Source organism: Lactuca sativa, chromosome 7 (assembly GCF_002870075.4).
Source record: "Lactuca sativa cultivar Salinas chromosome 7, Lsat_Salinas_v11, whole genome shotgun sequence".
NCBI classification, from domain to species: Eukaryota; Viridiplantae; Streptophyta; class Magnoliopsida; order Asterales; family Asteraceae; genus Lactuca; species Lactuca sativa.
The window spans coordinates 186,338,805-186,356,012 of record NC_056629.2 but is presented as its reverse complement, the minus strand read 5'-3'; the positions used below and the strand labels follow the sequence as shown (position 1 = coordinate 186,356,012).

Below are 17,208 nucleotides of genomic sequence, written 5' to 3'. Positions count from 1 at the left end.
GAAAAGTTGTTTTGCTATAATTAAGGGAGAGGAAATTATACTTCATCTCAAATCTATAAGCTTAGATCGTGAGGTTTTAATCATTTAGTCAAGGATATATATATGAATTTCATGTTGGAATGGCTCAACATAAGGAAATTCTGTATATGGGTCCATTATTTGCGTTCTAAAATTCGATTATGATTACGGCATCCCTTTTCATAATCTGAATTATGAGAACTTGGCAAATTGAAATTGACATATTATAGCAAAAGACTGGTTTAGTCTTTATGTGAGACATCATGAATCGTGTCCCATATGCTTCGGATATAGGATCGATTACATGTGCTATATTCATCCTTTCTAAAATTTTCCAAATGCCTAGGGCATTAAGAAGGGAAAAGGTTTAGAACTGGATGTGACTAAAAGGATTAAACAATTGTCGAGGACAATCTAAGGTTTACCAAAGATTGGTTGCTCAAGGACAGTTAGAAGTATAGTGATAATTCTGGAAGGACCATATTGACATAATCTGGAAGGAGGCAACTCTTGTTCAGAAGTGATAGTCAAAATGGAATCTGGAAATGTTTCAAAGTTAGAATTTTCAATCTGTTTAAGATTAGGAAACTTAATGCAAGAAGGATGTTTCCAAGGAGCTAATCTCCTTTGGAATACTCTGTAATGATTGTTGCCAAGTCTTTGTGAGTTTGTGCATAATCGTTACAAGAGGATCAATGCATATAAGTTTAGAATCTAACAGATTACAGTAAATGGCATGAATTTGGAATTCTTGCATTTGCGATAAGGATTTGGGAGTGTGAAAAAAGAATCATTGAAGTTATGTTCAATTGATCTAGTTCACAAAGTAAAGATCATAGACAAACATAGTATGCATACTTGGTGTATGGCATGACTAGTGTTTAAGAAAACATAGTGTACATGCTTGGAGCATGGGACAACTATTGTTTTAAATTCAAGAATAAAGTTGATAGCTGAAACAGTATACAATGAATAATGTGTAATCATATGGTGATAAATAAAAGGTGTTTTATTTATGTTCAAAGTGTTGATACCATATTGGATTCAATTATTATTGTGTTTCATTTTGCATGTTTTGACTTCCCGAATAAACTGGGTTATTCTTCCGGAATGACTAAGTTATTCAAACCATCCACAGTCGGTCATATGTTGGAAGTAGATATGAATTAAGACTATCATGGGTTGGCTTGTAGAGGTCTAAGGTGTTGGACAAAGGGCTACAACACTCATGAGTGCTCATAAGTTCTGAGTATTGGATTCAACCCGCGCTCATTGGAATCACTTCATGGATTTTATCACGAGTGATCATGAGACGATAATATCTTATATTCTTCAAACCTAGAGATATGAGTTGTTACTATGAGTTGATAGTACATTGATTGCACGAAAACGCATTTGGTAACTCGGTGCTATAAAACGTGCCTTTGTGTATGATTCAACAAGTAGTAGAACAAGCCATATGAGTCGAAGTTTATCCGTTCCTTTTACCTTCGGGATAAAAGCGATATATGTGGGCCCCTCGATGATTTGATGATGACAAATGGAAGTGCTCGGCCGGGCCAGGACTGATTTGATTTGTTCAATTAGTCAGTCGTCATAAATCGCAAGTCGGGAAACAACAAATGGACAGAGAGAATGATTATAATCCATGTCTCAGTCCATATGATATCTAGAATGGAGGAATATATGATCCCTTATCTAATGGACAAGTCATTGACAAAGGTCAGAGTTCATCTACAAGGTCAGAGTTCGACAGAAGCTTTTGAGAGCTACGATTGCCAGTTGGTTCCTGAAGTCATACGCAATAATAGTTTTAGACTTATCCAAGTGGGAGACTGTTGGATTAATGTCTAAGTCCATAACTATAATTGGTGAGACTTGACCCGACCCGGCATGGTCCATTTGGGTTGCATACCATCATGCACTTGGATAGACTATAATGAGAGAAATAAGACACTTATGGTTATTAATATATTATAAGTTCTAGTATATTAATAATAAGAATAATAAGATTATTTAATTAGTATTGATCAAGAATTAATCTAGGATTAATTAAGTGATCAAAAGAAGACTAATTAAATATATGGGTTGATTGTGTAAATCATCCATACTTGTATAGTGGGCTAATGCTCCATGGATAATCAAGTTGGGCTAAAACCCATAGGATGGTCCATGGATGCTCCATGGTGTATTTGTACCCATGGATCATGGAAATGAAAGGCCATGTCAATTAGGGTTTACATGGTGTAACCCTAACTATATAAGCATCTTAGTCTTGACCAAAATCGGCGACTAGTGTGTGAAGTGAAAGGGCTAGCCGATTTCATGAGTTGTAGAATTCTCTCAAGCTATTATAAGTGTTTTGGTGATTGTGATTCCATTTGAGGCTTCCACACTATTGGGGCTAGGCACTCAAGCTTCATGAAGACTTTCTACATCAAAGAGGTATGTATTCTATCTTGTTACACTCATTGTTTTGTATGCTAGATTAGGATAATACCTTGGATGTTCTTATTTGCATGTATAATAGAGAAAACATAGATCCAAGGTATTTAGGGTTGCATGTACACTTAAGAGTGTTAGAATGCTCAAAACCCAACACCATTATCTAACTCCTTTGAGTTCCTATTCTAGATTCTTAATGCATGATGTGATAAGATTACATTTTGATGTTTTGTAGGATCGAAGAAAAGAGAGGAAACTTGAGAAAAGAAGTGAGCTGAATCTAATCATGAAGAAATGGATTTCGATCGCATTACTTGAAGAATGGATTCTTGAGCTACTACTTGGAGTTAGAATAGATTGTTAAGAAATATGTAATAACATAGTTTTTCAATTGAATTGCATTGTAAGGATAAAAAAATTTTCCGCAATAAAATGAATTTTGATTTTATCTTATTTATTTATCCTTGCGATGGCATGTATGAAAAAAATTGGTGTTTGAATGTTTCTATTATTAGCAATAAGGGATTTGATTCTTAATTAGGTTAATTGTGGAAGTGTTAAGAGTTTACCAAATAGGGAGAGGTTCTCATCGACCAAGTTTCAATTGGACAGAAACTTGGAATCATGCAATGTATATTGTATGATGAATGAAAAACTTTCACATTTGGGAAAATTAGACTAATTCTTTGGCAAAGTGTCAATTGAAGGACTAGGAGATCAAGTACACAAGGTTGTGCGTTGATCAAGTCCACCACAAGAGTGACAAAGACATTCGTCATGATTTACTAAAGTTTAGTAAATATGATTATACTTATAAGATTAAGTGTAAATCTGAGTTGATTGGAAAAGTTTCAATAAATAATAGAACGAATAAAGAAGAATCAAGTAGGCAGAAAGATAAAAGTTTCTCAATTCTAAGAAGAAGGGAGAGTACCTTTTATTGTGTTTTATGATAAGTCTTAATGATTAAGAACCATGTCTCAATTGATCCTCTAAGTGAGTCTTAGTGCAATTGCATGTCTAAGAAGAGGAATCGAGAATTGTAGAAATGGTTAAATCAAGAAGTCAATCATACTTCGTTCCAATATCAAGTCTTAGAGTCAAGATTGTGACATTGAGTGAAAAGTCTTAAGTAGGTTTAAAACACTCATCAAATGTGGAATTTAGAAAAAAGTTTCCTTATTCTTGCACATTTGAAATTGGTAAGTTGTGCTGTCTTGGATAAGACAAAGACCAACTAGGACCAATTATGTGAAGTGTTTTGTCTTGATAAGAACTACACTAACTCTTGAACATTTGCTTTGTCAAGAAATCTTTCTTGACAAGAGAATCTTATATGTCAAGGAGTTAGTGGGAGTCTTAATGGTCTTGAAAGGTTTCAAGACCAAATCAAGAATAAACCTTATCGATCATCACTAGCACACGACTTGAGGTTTACAACCTATCGTGCTGACATTATTTTGTTTCTTTGCCATTCCAATTGAGTTAATTGTGTATGTGAGTTCTATGAGTTCTCATTTGAATGCATACTAGAGCCTTAGTCGATGGAAAGTACATTGATATGTAAGGACAAGTTACTAAACTACTTGGAAGACATGGTGGGCACTCGTGTTACCATATGGAAAGAAATCAAGATTAAGAAAGTTCAGTCCATATGAATTTGGATTTGTCACAAACCTTGTTTTTGGCAAATTCACATGGATAGGAACTCATACACCATAAAATCTAAGTGTCATAAGATTCCCTCCTTCATGAAAATGACTATGAGGAAATGCTTTCACTAAGAGAGATCTTAAGAAGATAGCAATTGTGAAAATTGTATTCTCAAATTCGATTATGGTTACGGCATCCCTTTCCATAGTTCGAATTGTGAGATTTGGCAATTAGTTTGAACATTTGGAAATTAGTAACATAAGTTCTAAATTGGTTAAACACACATATAAGCTATCTAAGGCAAAGGTGTATAAGTATAAGAAGCTTAGATAAAGGCTTATCGAAGCATCTGGTATTAGAAATATGAATTTCAGAAATTCAATAGGCATTGTTTTCTGGAAGTTCATTTGTTTTCTGAATACATGTCAAAGCTAGTGGGAGCATAAATGTTATATGATAATCATCATGATAGTGGGAGCTTGTATGATTATTATGGCAAGTATTGCAAGTTAGCAATATTAATTATAGAAAAACAAAGATTCAGTTTGCAAAGTTGCATGGGTTGAAAATTTGTTTTGCTATAATTAAGGGAGAGAATATTATACTTCGTTTCAAAATCTAAAGCTTAGGTTGAGAAATTTTAATATTTTCAGTCAAAGGATACATTGTGTGTTCTTAAAATTCGATTATGATTACGACATCCCTCTTCATAGTTCGAATTGTGAGAACATGACACATAAAATATTATGGCAAAGGATTGGTAAAGTATCATATCTTTATGTAAGACATTATGCATCGTGTCCCATACGCTTCGGGTATAGGATCGATTGCAAATGCTATGATATTTACCATTCTAAAATTTTTCCAAATGTCTAGCGCATTAAGAGGGAAAAAGGACTAGAATTGGTTTTGACTAAAATAATTAAACAACTATCAAAGGACAATCCAAAGTTCGCTGAGGATTGGTTGCTTGTGAGTAGTTGGAAGTATGGTATTGGATGGACCATATCGACATTATTATGAATAGATAAGATTCTATTAAGAATGAGTTGTCATATGGCAAATGTGGAAATGTTTCCATATTGGGAGTTGGATATTGAGATTCTATGTCTAGATTAGAAACTTTTATGCAAGAAGGATGTTCAAATGAATGTACTTTGAATGTGAGACTTCACATCTATGGAATTGTCTTGTAAAAATTTCCGATAAAGTACTTTGCAATTTCATTGGCCAAGTCTTGGTGACTTTTGTGTTATGACTTTGCGAAAGGATCGTTGCATAAAATGTTAGAATCTAGCATATTCTAATAGTAGGAAGAACCTTGTGTTCTTACACTAATTGTAAGGATTGGGAATTGTGAAATGAGCATCATTAAAAAGGTTTTTCAATTGATCTATTTCACAAAGTAAGGACCATAGGAAACATAGTGTGCATGCTTTATGCATGGGATAGCTATTGTTGTAATTCGAGTAAAAAGTTGATTTTCTGAAACAGTAAACGATAATAATGAGTAATCAATATGGTGGTTAAATAGAAGTGTTTTATTTACTCTCACAAGTTTGAGGCCATATAAGATTAAGTATTATTGTTATGTTTCAATTTGCATGTTTTGACTTCCAGAATAACTAGGTTGTTCAAACATCCACAGTCGGTCATACGTTGGGAGTAGGTATGAATAAAGACTGTCATGAATCTATCTGTAGATTGTCTGAATTGTTTAGACATGACACAAGTTTGCGGCAGAGTTCATGAGTGCTTTGATAAGATTAGAGTATTGGATTAAACCCACGCTCACTTGGATCACTTCATGGATTTATCACAAGGGATTAGTGAGACGATAATATTGTATATTCTTGAAACCGAGACGTGTGAGTTGTTATTTGTTGGTCAGTCACACAGTGATAATAAGTAAACGCACCAGTAACTTGGTGTTATAAAACTTATTGTTGTGTGTGATTCGATCAATAAATGCAAGCGAGCATTTGAGTCGAAGTTTATCCATTCCTTTTACCCAAAGTAGGATAAAAGCGATATCTGTGGGCCTCTCGATGATTTAGTAATGACACCTAAGAGCTTGGCCAAGCCGGGACTAAGTTGATGTGTTCAATTGTAGTCTGTTATCAGTCGTCATAAATCGGAAGTCGGGAAACAGTATAGAGAGAATGATTGAAATTCATGTCTTTTTTCTATACGATATCTTGAGAATGGAGGAATATATAATCCCTTATCTAAAGGACACGCTATTTGATAAGATCAGAGTTGACAGCGGATTTTGAAAGCTACGATTGTTGATCAGGTTCTGAAGTCATACGGAAAATAGTTATTAGACTTATCCAAGTGGGAGACTGTTGGATTAGTGTCTAAGTCCATAACTATTTTGGTATGTACTTGACCCGATTATGAGCATGGTCCTTTTGGGTTGCCTTCACCATAGCAATATGTAGGATGAATTGAGGATAGAAAGGTTTAAATATGATTTATTAATATATTATGAGAATAATATATTAAAGGAGAAATCATATTGTTTAATTAATATTAGTCAAGAATTAATTGATAATTAATTTTATGGCTAAAAGAGATTAATTAAACTTAGGGGACTGGACTGCAATTATTGGATAATTGAGTTATTGGGCTAAGGAATGCTAAAGGAACAAGGGGTGAACGAAATTATGATGGAAGCCCATCATATTTTTGTCCATGGCCTTATCCAGAAGGTTCCATGGGCTGCTTAGAGTTTAAGCTGTCCATTAGGGTTTTGACTGAAACCCTAGCAGCCCACACAAGTATATAAAGGACCCCTTAGGCTCCAAAAACGTGGACAACTGATTCTCTAGGGTTTCCAGCTGTTTTTGGTGCCTCCCCTCTCTTCCCTCTTCATCCAAGTTGCTTAGTGGTGTTTGTGACTCCATTAGAGGTGCAGCATTTGAGGCACTAAGCTTTTGAAGCCAATCCAAGCAAGGAATTGATTGTTATTGCTATATAACAATCAAAGGTAATTTTCTAAACCCTAATTCAGTTTATAATATGTTAGATCTAAGTTTATTAGTCTTGGATTCAAAGCATATACAATAGAGAAACCTAGATCCTAGCATTAGGGTTTGTATGAGCACATAGGATTGTTCTTATGCCTAAAACCCATTAGGGTCAACATACTATAATGACAAGATTTAGCAACATACCATATCAATGAAATTTGGTTACCATATAGTAATGTACTTTGTTTACCATATTTAAAGCTACTATAATGACAATATTTAGCAACATACCATATCAATGTACTTTGGTTACCAAATAGCAATGTATTTTTCTTACCATTTGTCAATGTACTTCAATAAGCATAGATGTTAATGACCATTAATACATAATTACTGACTGATTAAAAAGGGTGCATTATCTTAACACTACAAAACTTACATAGTCAACTTATCAAAACACGGATGCTTCATCCATTTCATTATCACAAGAAAAAGTTCTTGAATATTTCAGGCCTTATAGTTTACAATTTCATTACCAAAATTGGTTGTCATTAGGAAAGGTCTTCATTACCATTCGGTTCTACCACATTAATTAGCAACAACAACCAAAACACAAATAGATACAAACATTTATCACACACACACACACACACACACACACACACATATATATATATATATATATATATATATATATATATATATATATGCTTGATCATCACCGTCATTACCATCACTTCATCAATAACTGGCGGGAACTGCACCACCAACAACATCATCACAGTAACTGTGAGACCAGTCACCAACACTGCCATTTCCTTGATTATCTTTTGATTTGCTTTTACTCTTTCATTGAGCTTCATGTAGTTGACCTTAAAGATCATGTAGTCTCGAACCAAGCTCTTATCGGAGGCGCTTCATCTCCAGTTAGTTCTCACTTATCTTCTTATCATAGCTAAAAACAATAGAGTGCAAATGTGTAATTGACGAGCCATCATGTGAATTTAAAGAATCCGAAGAGGGCAGTGGGATGACATGTTTTTTTTTGAATGGTGTATTTTAGGGTTACAAAGGATGTTGTATACCCAAATAAGGGAAATATCTTCTAGGGTTTTTTTGTTTTGATCCCCAGATGGTGTTTTATTGTAACGCCCGGATCCTGGTATGTATTTTTGCAAAGGGACTCGAAGAGTTGGAGGCCCCAAACCCGTCGAGTAGAAACGTATTTTGGACGCGGGACTTGAAGTCTACTCAACGTGTTGAGAAGCCTCAAGTCGACGAGTAGGGCTGCCAGAGTGAAACCCTAATTTTCAGGGTTTGCACTCTATTTAAGGACCTTAACACTTTATTGTGACCTCCCTCGTCGCCTCCCTCAGTCCAACAAAACCCTAATTCATGATCTTGAGCCTTTTGAGTGTGTGTGAGTGAAAAGAGAGTGATTCTTTGTTATTTCCTTGAAGAGTGGAATTTAGAAGTGCTTGGTTAAAGGAAGAAGCTTTGGATCCAGAAGTACAACTTCATTTCTGGTACACCTGAGCTATAAAGCTCTTACCTGGCTTATTGAGTGTTTAGACCTAGTTTTAGAGCTTTTTCTCATGTTTTGATTCAATAATGGTGGCCTTTGGGATTTGGATATCCCCTGTGGAAAGAACCTTCATATCTAGAGCCGTTGAGGGACTCCATGGCATAAAGGTGCCAACTTTATGGCCATGGGAGTCCATGCAACTTGTGAACCACCTTTTAGGGCCTTTTGGGCTAAATAACCCATGCATGGACATAAAGTTAGTAACTTTACATGATATATCAACCCTAGGGGGCCAGATCTATGGTTTGGAAGCATTAAACCCGACTGGAAACGACTGAATGGATTTAGACTATGGGGGACTCGACGAGTTGTTCATACAACTCGGCGAGTTGGGTCGTGGTTCCCCAACCTTTTCTGTTACTGGCCAAACTCGTCGAGTCTAGGAGATGACTCAGCGAGTTGGACATGTTTTTGGGTTTGAAGACTGAAGAACTCGACGAGTTCAAGGAGGAACTCGGCGAGTTGTGAGCGAAATGTCCCGACTCTGTATGAAGGGGAACTCGATGAGTTCATGAAAGAACTTGACAAGTAAGGTCAAGATTCTAGGGTTTCATGGATCATGGAACTCGATGAGTTCATGAAAGAACTCGACGAGTAGGATCGGGATTTCTAGAGTTTTATGGATCATGAAACTCGACGAGTTGATGGACCAACTCAGCGAGTTGAGTCAACCAGGATGTTGACTTGACCAGGATGTTGACTTTGACCATTGACCAGAGTTGACCCTCAAAGGGGTTATGAGTATAAAAGAGGTAATTAAAGGAGATTATTATGTGTAGGAGTTGAGAGGAGTTGATCCTAGACCCAAGGATAGTACAACTACTACGCGGCATTTGAGGTGAGTTACCTTCCAGTAGAAGTGGGTCGAAGGCACCAATGTCTGCCCACTAGTAGTTGATTATAATGGAGATGATTGTCTTTGTGATAATTGTCTGGCATTCCATAATATGTTATGCTATTTGTGCTAGTATGCTATGATATTATGTGATAGTGGTAGGAAGGGGACTAGTCCCCGAATCCGGTTGAGATAAACCGGCAAGGTAGGTTGGGCACCCAGATATGCCTGATAGTATGTTATGCTATGTTATTATGTGGTAGTGGTTGGGGTGAAATAGTCCCCATAGTCGGTTGAAATAAACCGGACGGTAGGTCGGATACTCAAATATGCCTGACAGGGTAGGTCAAGCACCTAGATATGCTTGGCAGTGGGTTGGTCGGGTACCCCGGTATGCCTGACAACATTAGGTTGAGCATCCAGATATGCTCAGCAAGGTAGGCCGGACACCCAGATATGTCTGAAAGTATGTTTATTGTATGATATGTGGTACAATGGGGGAACTCACTAAGTTTTGTGCTTATGGTTTTCAGTTTTTGTTCCAGGTCCTTTTCTTCGAAAGGAAAGGAGTCGGCACGGTAGTAGCACATCACACACACGGTTTTCCGCATATGAGATCTCTGGGATTTGTACTCTGACATTATTAGTATCTTATGACATGCTTTTGAGACATATGATCTATGATTTTTATGAAATAAGATAACTTGATGAGATTTCCTATAATTTGTTTTATAAATCGTTAAATCAAAAATGAAATTTTTGGTCTTGAGATGTTACATTTATAATCCCATCAATAATGTTTGTTGTAGGCTCCAAGGGTCGGTTAAATGACATAAGTAGGTGGACATTAATATAAGAAAGTTATAAAAACGGTCCCTACGATATAGTCTAATTTGGTCCTATTGTTTCTAATGTGGAAACTTATTTGGCACTTGGACCTTTTTAATATGGGAAAGTTACAAAAATTGTCCCTTAGAAAGTCGAAAATAAATGAAAGAGACCTATTAAACCAAAATCTGAAAGTTAGTTGGGCTAAAATGCAACATGTAATGGAGGTTAACATTGTCATTTTATAGAAATTTAATGACATCATATTGACACCGTCTGACGAAGGGACCAAGTTTGTTATATTGAAATAACACAAGGACCAAGTTTGTCCATTTTATTGAAGTTGGACCATATGTGTCTATTATGACATACCACAGGGACCATTTTTGTAATTTTCTCTAATAATAAATAATGCCAAACCAAAAACCCTAAAATTTGTGATTATTTTAGCCTACCAAAATAATGAAATATTATCGAACAAGATAGGATTTAAGAATGGAGGAAGCTCAGTTACATCGGCACGTGGTGGGCTGATTCTGATTTCCGCCGGTTTTTAAATTAACTACCCTTGTAATCTTTTTCCCAGTGAAACCGTTGTGTCACAGCCTGTTGCTAGCTGTCATAATCCTCCTCCATGTGACCCACCACCTCCCTCCTCCTTCCCACCAAAACCAGAAGAAACCCTCTACATTTCTACACGTAATTGCAGAATTTTGATTGTATATATATATATATATATATATATATATATATATATATATATATATATATATATATATATATATATATATATATATATACTTCTTCTTGCATTGGTACCTTCATCGTGTGAATCCTGATCTGATCGTTTAGCTTGCTGAATTTTAGATCTAGTTTGGTGGAATTTTGGTTTTTGTGAGTTTCTATATATATGGCACAATTGCCGCCAAAAGTGCCAACAATGGCGCAGAATTGGCCGTCATTTGCGTACCAGATGATGTCGATGCCGTCTACCGCAGCTCAGCCACCGAATTGGGTGGATGAGTTCCTTGATTTCTCGTCAGCGAGGAGGAACTCGCATCGAAGATCTGTCAGCGATCCAATTGCTTTCATTGAGTCGCCGTTCGTCGAGGAGTGTCGTAATTCTAATGGAATTAATAATTCCCTGATGCCTTGCTCTAACAACAATGGATTTGAACGTTTGGATGATGAGCAGTTTAGTTCCATGTTTTCCGACGAAGACGTCGCAGCGAATCTACCGTCGACGAGGTCGACGTCATCTAATCCGTCTACGCCATCGGATCAAAACAGTGATAATGACGACGCCAAACCAACGCCGCCACCGGAGAAACAACAACATCACCACCAGCCGAAGAACGAACCTGGAGAGGTGGAAGACGGCGGCGATTGCCAACCTGAGACAGAATCCGGAAAACCTTGCTTTAATTTCTGTAGCGAGGGTACCACCATTGTTGATCCAAAGAGGGTGAAAAGGTAATCAAATTACTCATCCATAATTAAGCTAATCTAATTCATACACTGCTTAATTACGTGTAATTAATCTTCATAATCTATCTCTTCAACAGGATTCTAGCAAATCGTCAGTCTGCTCAGAGATCAAGAGTGAGAAAGTTGCAGTACATTTCTGAACTCGAACGCAGCGTCACCACATTACAGGTTTGTAGATTGTACACAATTCACCAAATCGTTCAATTAATTTTCAAAAAAAATCGTTGCAGAATTTGCAATTCACTTACAAAACGTAAATCAAGCGATTGTTGATTAAAATTGAAGTATAAGAATAACTAATACATGATCAATTTGTTGCTAATTCAGACGGAAGTATCGACATTATCACCACGAGTTGCGTTTTTGGATCATCAGAGATTGGTTTTGAACGTGGATAACAGCGCACTTAAGCAAAGAATAGCAGCTTTAGCACAAGACAAGATTTTCAAAGATGGTAATTAATTGGATACGAATTTGATTCGTGAAAATAAATAAGATAATTAAGACGATCGATCATAATTCATAAATGCTGTTAATGCAGCTCACCAAGAAGCATTGAAGAAGGAGATAGAGAGATTAAGGAGAGTGTATCACGAACAGAACATGCAGAAGGCGGAGGAAGTGGAGGAGGAGGAGGAGGTGAACGGAGCCACCATTGGCGGGAACGACGGGGGCTCCGCCGCCGAAACAGGAGTGGTACGGAGGTCGGAGGGAGGAGGTAGAATCTGCTAAATTGCGCCCCCATGCATGCACGTGGTGTGTTTCCTTGCTTTTGGTGGTGGTGTGAGTGGTCCCCATGATTCGCATGTGATTTTTTTTAATTTAACATGGCTTCTTCAGCACTTCTTTTTTCCTTTTCCTTTTTTTTTTCCTATTCTAAATTTAATTTATTTTTTAAGATTCTTTTGCCCAAAATGAGGGTGTGGGGTTTTTGGATTGTAGGTGGAGGTTACTTTTGTAATTTAGTAATTGTTGTGATTATTTGTAATTTCTTTTTTAATTATTTTTGTCTTAGTTGGGCCCAAATGGGCCATTAATGCTATCAAAAGTCTGATTTAATGTTGTAACCGGTTTCTAATGTGAGTTCGATGTTTTAGCTTGAGAAATTAAGTATCCTTCTACTATTCTTTCTTCAAACAAATCTTCCTATCCAATTGAATTGTGACATGTGTATCATTTAATGCTCATTTAATCATATTTTAATACATTAATATGACACATGTTATTATTTAATTGGATAAGAGGATTTGTAGGAACAAAAAAGTAGAAGAATATTTAATTTCTCTTTAGCTTTATGGTAAATAAATGTTATTATTTTAATACCTAAATGAAAGTTTAAATTGCATAAAAAAAATACATTAAGTTTTGATAAAATTGGATAGTGACATTATCATAGGCGGTCCAAGGGTAAACTCAATATAACAGCTAGTCTACTGGCTAAGATGTTGGCTTATTGAAATAAAGTTCTCAAGATCAATTTTTTTATTTTACAAATCATTTGTTTGCACTTTTTTTCCAGCTATTCTATTTTTTTTTATTTTCTCAACTATTCTATCTCACATCGTCAAACACATATAAACACAATTATTTTCATTTATTATATAAACTTGTTATCCTCATGCTTCATTTGATATCTACTTTTTGTCCCACATTGATTCAAGTATCAAAAGATAATTCAATTTCATGTGTATAAAACATGATTTGAAGTTAACTAAGGATTCGATTAAGGTTTGGATTTAAAACCAAAACCAAACTGAAAATCGAAATACCAAACCGATGAGTTTGGGTTCGGTTAGGTTTTAAAAGTTTCAAAACCGAGACAATCGGTTTTAGGTTTGATTTTAAGTCAAAACTGACTTGACCCTACGGATGTCAACGGGGGCAAACGGGGTGGAGATTGTCGCCGCCCTCACCCCCATCCTTGATTTTTTAAACAAATATTTCCCATTCGGGATCGGGGCCCCATGGGTTCGGGGTCCCATGTGAATTTTTGACATCCTTACTTAACCCGTCCCATGCTCAGCCGTTGCGATGATACATGGAAAAAAAATTGGGATACTCATTTACTTTGAGTCTGGCTCCGCCACCGGACATTATGTTATTTATTTATATAATTAAGAAAGTTTTCATAAAAATTTGATTTTGATACTAAATTTTCGAAATTGCACTAATATTAACCTTTCTAGATGTTAGTTGACATCACATTGTGACGTGTCAGTCTTTGATGATGTAACACCGATATGACATGATTAAATGATATTTTTTGATGGTATCACTTTCTAGATGTCAAAATTAAAAAAAAAAAAAAAAATACAGTAACTTAATTGAAAAAAATATGCAATCGCTTAATTGGAAAAATAAAAAAACATAGTGTCAAAATTGATTTTTTTATGAAAATTTAGTGTCCTTTATGCAATTTACCTTTATTATAACATAATAATCAGGACTTGTTGGAGGGTTGGAGACCCTTTCTAGGCAAGTTTTTGGAGCAAAACAACGAAAAAAAGTTTGTGTCTACATATGTCGTACCATAATCTCAATGCTATTAGTTTGCATTTCAATCTTCGACATCCTTGAAGCTAATGTAAGATGCCTTAAAGTTAATGGACGAAATGAATTCATTGCATTATAGATCAAGTTTGTATATCCATTGAACTTTAAAGAATTCAATGTATTGTGAATTATTTAAATTTATTGGATGGAATGGAACAATATATTGAAAGAATTGTTATCTTGAGTTTATGATTTCGTAACAAGCCAAAATTCTTACACAACGATGTGAATTTGAAATGAAACACCATCAACACCAAATAGAACTTATGGAAAATATATTGGTGTTGTTTTTCGGGATTCTAACCAAGACGGATTTTGAGGACGAAATCTAGTTTAAGTGGGGGAGAGTTGTAACATCTTATTTCGATAAGTTTATTATTTCGGGATTTTGGGAAATAAATGGATCGGGTAAAGGCCTTAGGCTTCAAGGAAATAAGGTTTAGGCCTTATTAGATTTTGATAATATTCGTTATGGGATCTAAGCCCTTAGTTTGTGTTTTGGAGTCAAAGGGTAAAATGGGAAAAATGATGTTTCAGACTTCTTGCATGAATTAATAAGTTTAGTTTGGTATGTTTTAAGACAAAAGTAACTAGATAGGGTTGTGGGTCTCGTTGATACCTTTCCATGGATATAAAGACCGTCAAAAAAGAGTTGAAACGAAGAAGTTATGGTTGTTTGAAATTGAGGTGGATTTGGGTGAAACCTGTTGCCACGACACGACAGTTTCCATGGCACAGCGAAAGCGTTGCCACAGAATGACAAACTATTAAGCCTAAGCCCTTGATTTTTAGGGTTTTTAACATATTTAAGCACAAGGTTGTAAAACTCGTTACTCAGTACCTGTTCGGCCGACTACCGAGTAGCGAGTACTCGGGAGTACTCGGATTTGAAAATTTGTGTAGAAATATTTTTAGGGAAATTATATATGCCAAAATCATAAGATAAAATCATAAGTTGATTGAAATATATAACAAAATTGGATACATGTGAATACACAAAAAATGAAAAACACATAATGGTCTCACTTTTTGAATAATTACTGAAAATATAAGATATATATGTAGTAATAATCACATGTGTATGTGTTAAATAATAAATCATTAAGTATATTATACATATTAATCACCGAGTTGACCGAATTTCACAACACTACTCAGTTCGTAAGGGGCCGGTCGGGGAGTACTCGGGATTATGTAACTCGCCTCGGCAAGGGGGGGAGTAGCGAGTACTCGGAAGAGTAATCAACCAACTCGGCGAGTTTTACAACACTGTTTAAGCATAAGATTCATACTTTTTGGCCATTTTATGAGCCTCCATCACCTCTAGAACCCCATTAGGAGAAACCCTGGCCTCCACCTTCAAGATTTGAGCTCCTCTTCTCTCCTCTCTCCTCTCTCCTCTTTTGGATGCTTTTTATGATATTTTGATGAAGTTTAAAGATCAAGAAGGTTCTTTTGGTTGCAATAAATGATGCATCAACTTTGGATCCATCAAAGACACTACATTTCCAGACTATTGAAGCTTGGATTGGCTATTGTGAGGTTGAGGTACTTGTTGGGCTTATGTTGAGTAGTTCATATGAGTCTTTTCACTGTACTAGTGGGTCGAAGGCACCAATGTTGGTCCACTGGATTATGTTTGTTGGATGCTAGTTGTCTTTGGGACTTTAACTGATATGCATGTATGTGCTTGTTGTCTTTGTGATTCTTGCTGATATGTTTATATGTGCTTGTTGTCTTTGTCACTCTTACTGATATGAATGTATGCTTTATGTATGTAGGGTGAAATAGACCCGGATATGAAATGGACCCGTTCGGTTAAAAAACACCAATTGAGTGGAAATGAACTTAGGGGTTAAATAGACTTGTTCGGTTGAAAATTACCGATTAAGTTGAAATAGACTTGGGGGTAAAATAGACCCATTCAGTTGAAAAACACTGATTGAGTTAAAATAGACCATGTGGTGAAATCGATCCAGGGGTGAAATAGACTCGTTACAGTTTCAAGCTGATATGTATGTATGATATGCATTATTTTGGGGAACTCACTAAGCTTTGTGTTTAAAGTTTATAATTAAAATATTTTTAGGTACTTCTGATTTCACTCTGATGTTTTAAGAGCATTTTACTCTGATTGTCTTTTGAAATAATGAATGAATGGTTTTGATTTATTTGAAATGAAATTTTTTCTTAGAATTTTTGAAATGTTACATATTACTTGTCCGTCTCCATTATCAGCCCACATATCGGTGTCAAGATATAAAGTTGGGCTTAGGTTAACCAAGCATTAGATGATTATCATACTTTGCTTTAGATAAATAACATCTAAAATAATTTAGTATTGAATTTTATTTTTGCTTCAATAATAGTTTTTTATGATGATATATTATTTTCTAGTGTATATTGTATTACCAAAAACTCAAACATGTTACTACAACCAAATTCATTAATATTACAATACTTTAAAACGATGGAGATTGAAAATAGAGCCATGTCATGCTAGAACTCGAGTAGGACATGTGAGGCCTCGATGACACTCATATTACATTAAACCGAAAAAAAAGACTTAGGACATTGTTGTCAATAAAAATTGCGTTGAATTCATTATAGTTTTAGTTTTGTCCTTGAAGTTGGTGTTAATGATGGTACCAGAGGGGATAACTGTTGTAACTATGAAAAAACTATCAATCGTGTTATAAGAGGTCGATTCACAATGTTCATCATAATTCGTTAAATATACAAAGATACACAAATTTGACCTAAAATGTAAAATACATAAAAGATCAGTTTGTTAAATTGTACAAAATGATATTCTGCAAAATATGTTT

At 35.5% G+C, this 17,208-nt stretch overlaps 1 protein-coding gene across 1 annotated transcript; it reads left to right on the top strand.

The window, feature by feature from the left end:
• Nucleotides 1–11,127: 11,127 nt before the first annotated feature.
• LOC111913543 (basic leucine zipper 34) lies at nucleotides 11,128–12,894 on the top strand. Its single transcript, XM_023909263.3, has 4 exons — nucleotides 11,128–11,812; nucleotides 11,905–11,995; nucleotides 12,155–12,281; nucleotides 12,369–12,894. Exons 1-4 carry the CDS (start codon nucleotides 11,250–11,252, stop codon nucleotides 12,557–12,559), a joined length of 972 nt encoding a protein of 323 aa, XP_023765031.1. The 5' UTR covers nucleotides 11,128–11,249; the 3' UTR covers nucleotides 12,560–12,894.
• The last annotated feature ends 4,314 nt before the right edge of the window (nucleotides 12,895–17,208 follow it).

What these genes read in the sequence shown, in the direction of transcription:
- LOC111913543 (XM_023909263.3), top strand. Translation starts at nt 11,250, where the DNA reads ATGGCACAATTGCCGCCAAAAGTGCCAACAATGGCGCAGAATTGGCCG. An exon ending in GATCCAAAGAGGGTGAAAAG is followed by an intron (nt 11,813 to 11,904) that starts GTAATCAAATTA and finishes TCTCTTCAACAG; the next exon opens with GATTCTAGCAAATCGTCAGT. An exon ending in GCAGCGTCACCACATTACAG is followed by an intron (nt 11,996 to 12,154) that starts GTTTGTAGATTG and finishes TTGCTAATTCAG; the next exon opens with ACGGAAGTATCGACATTATC.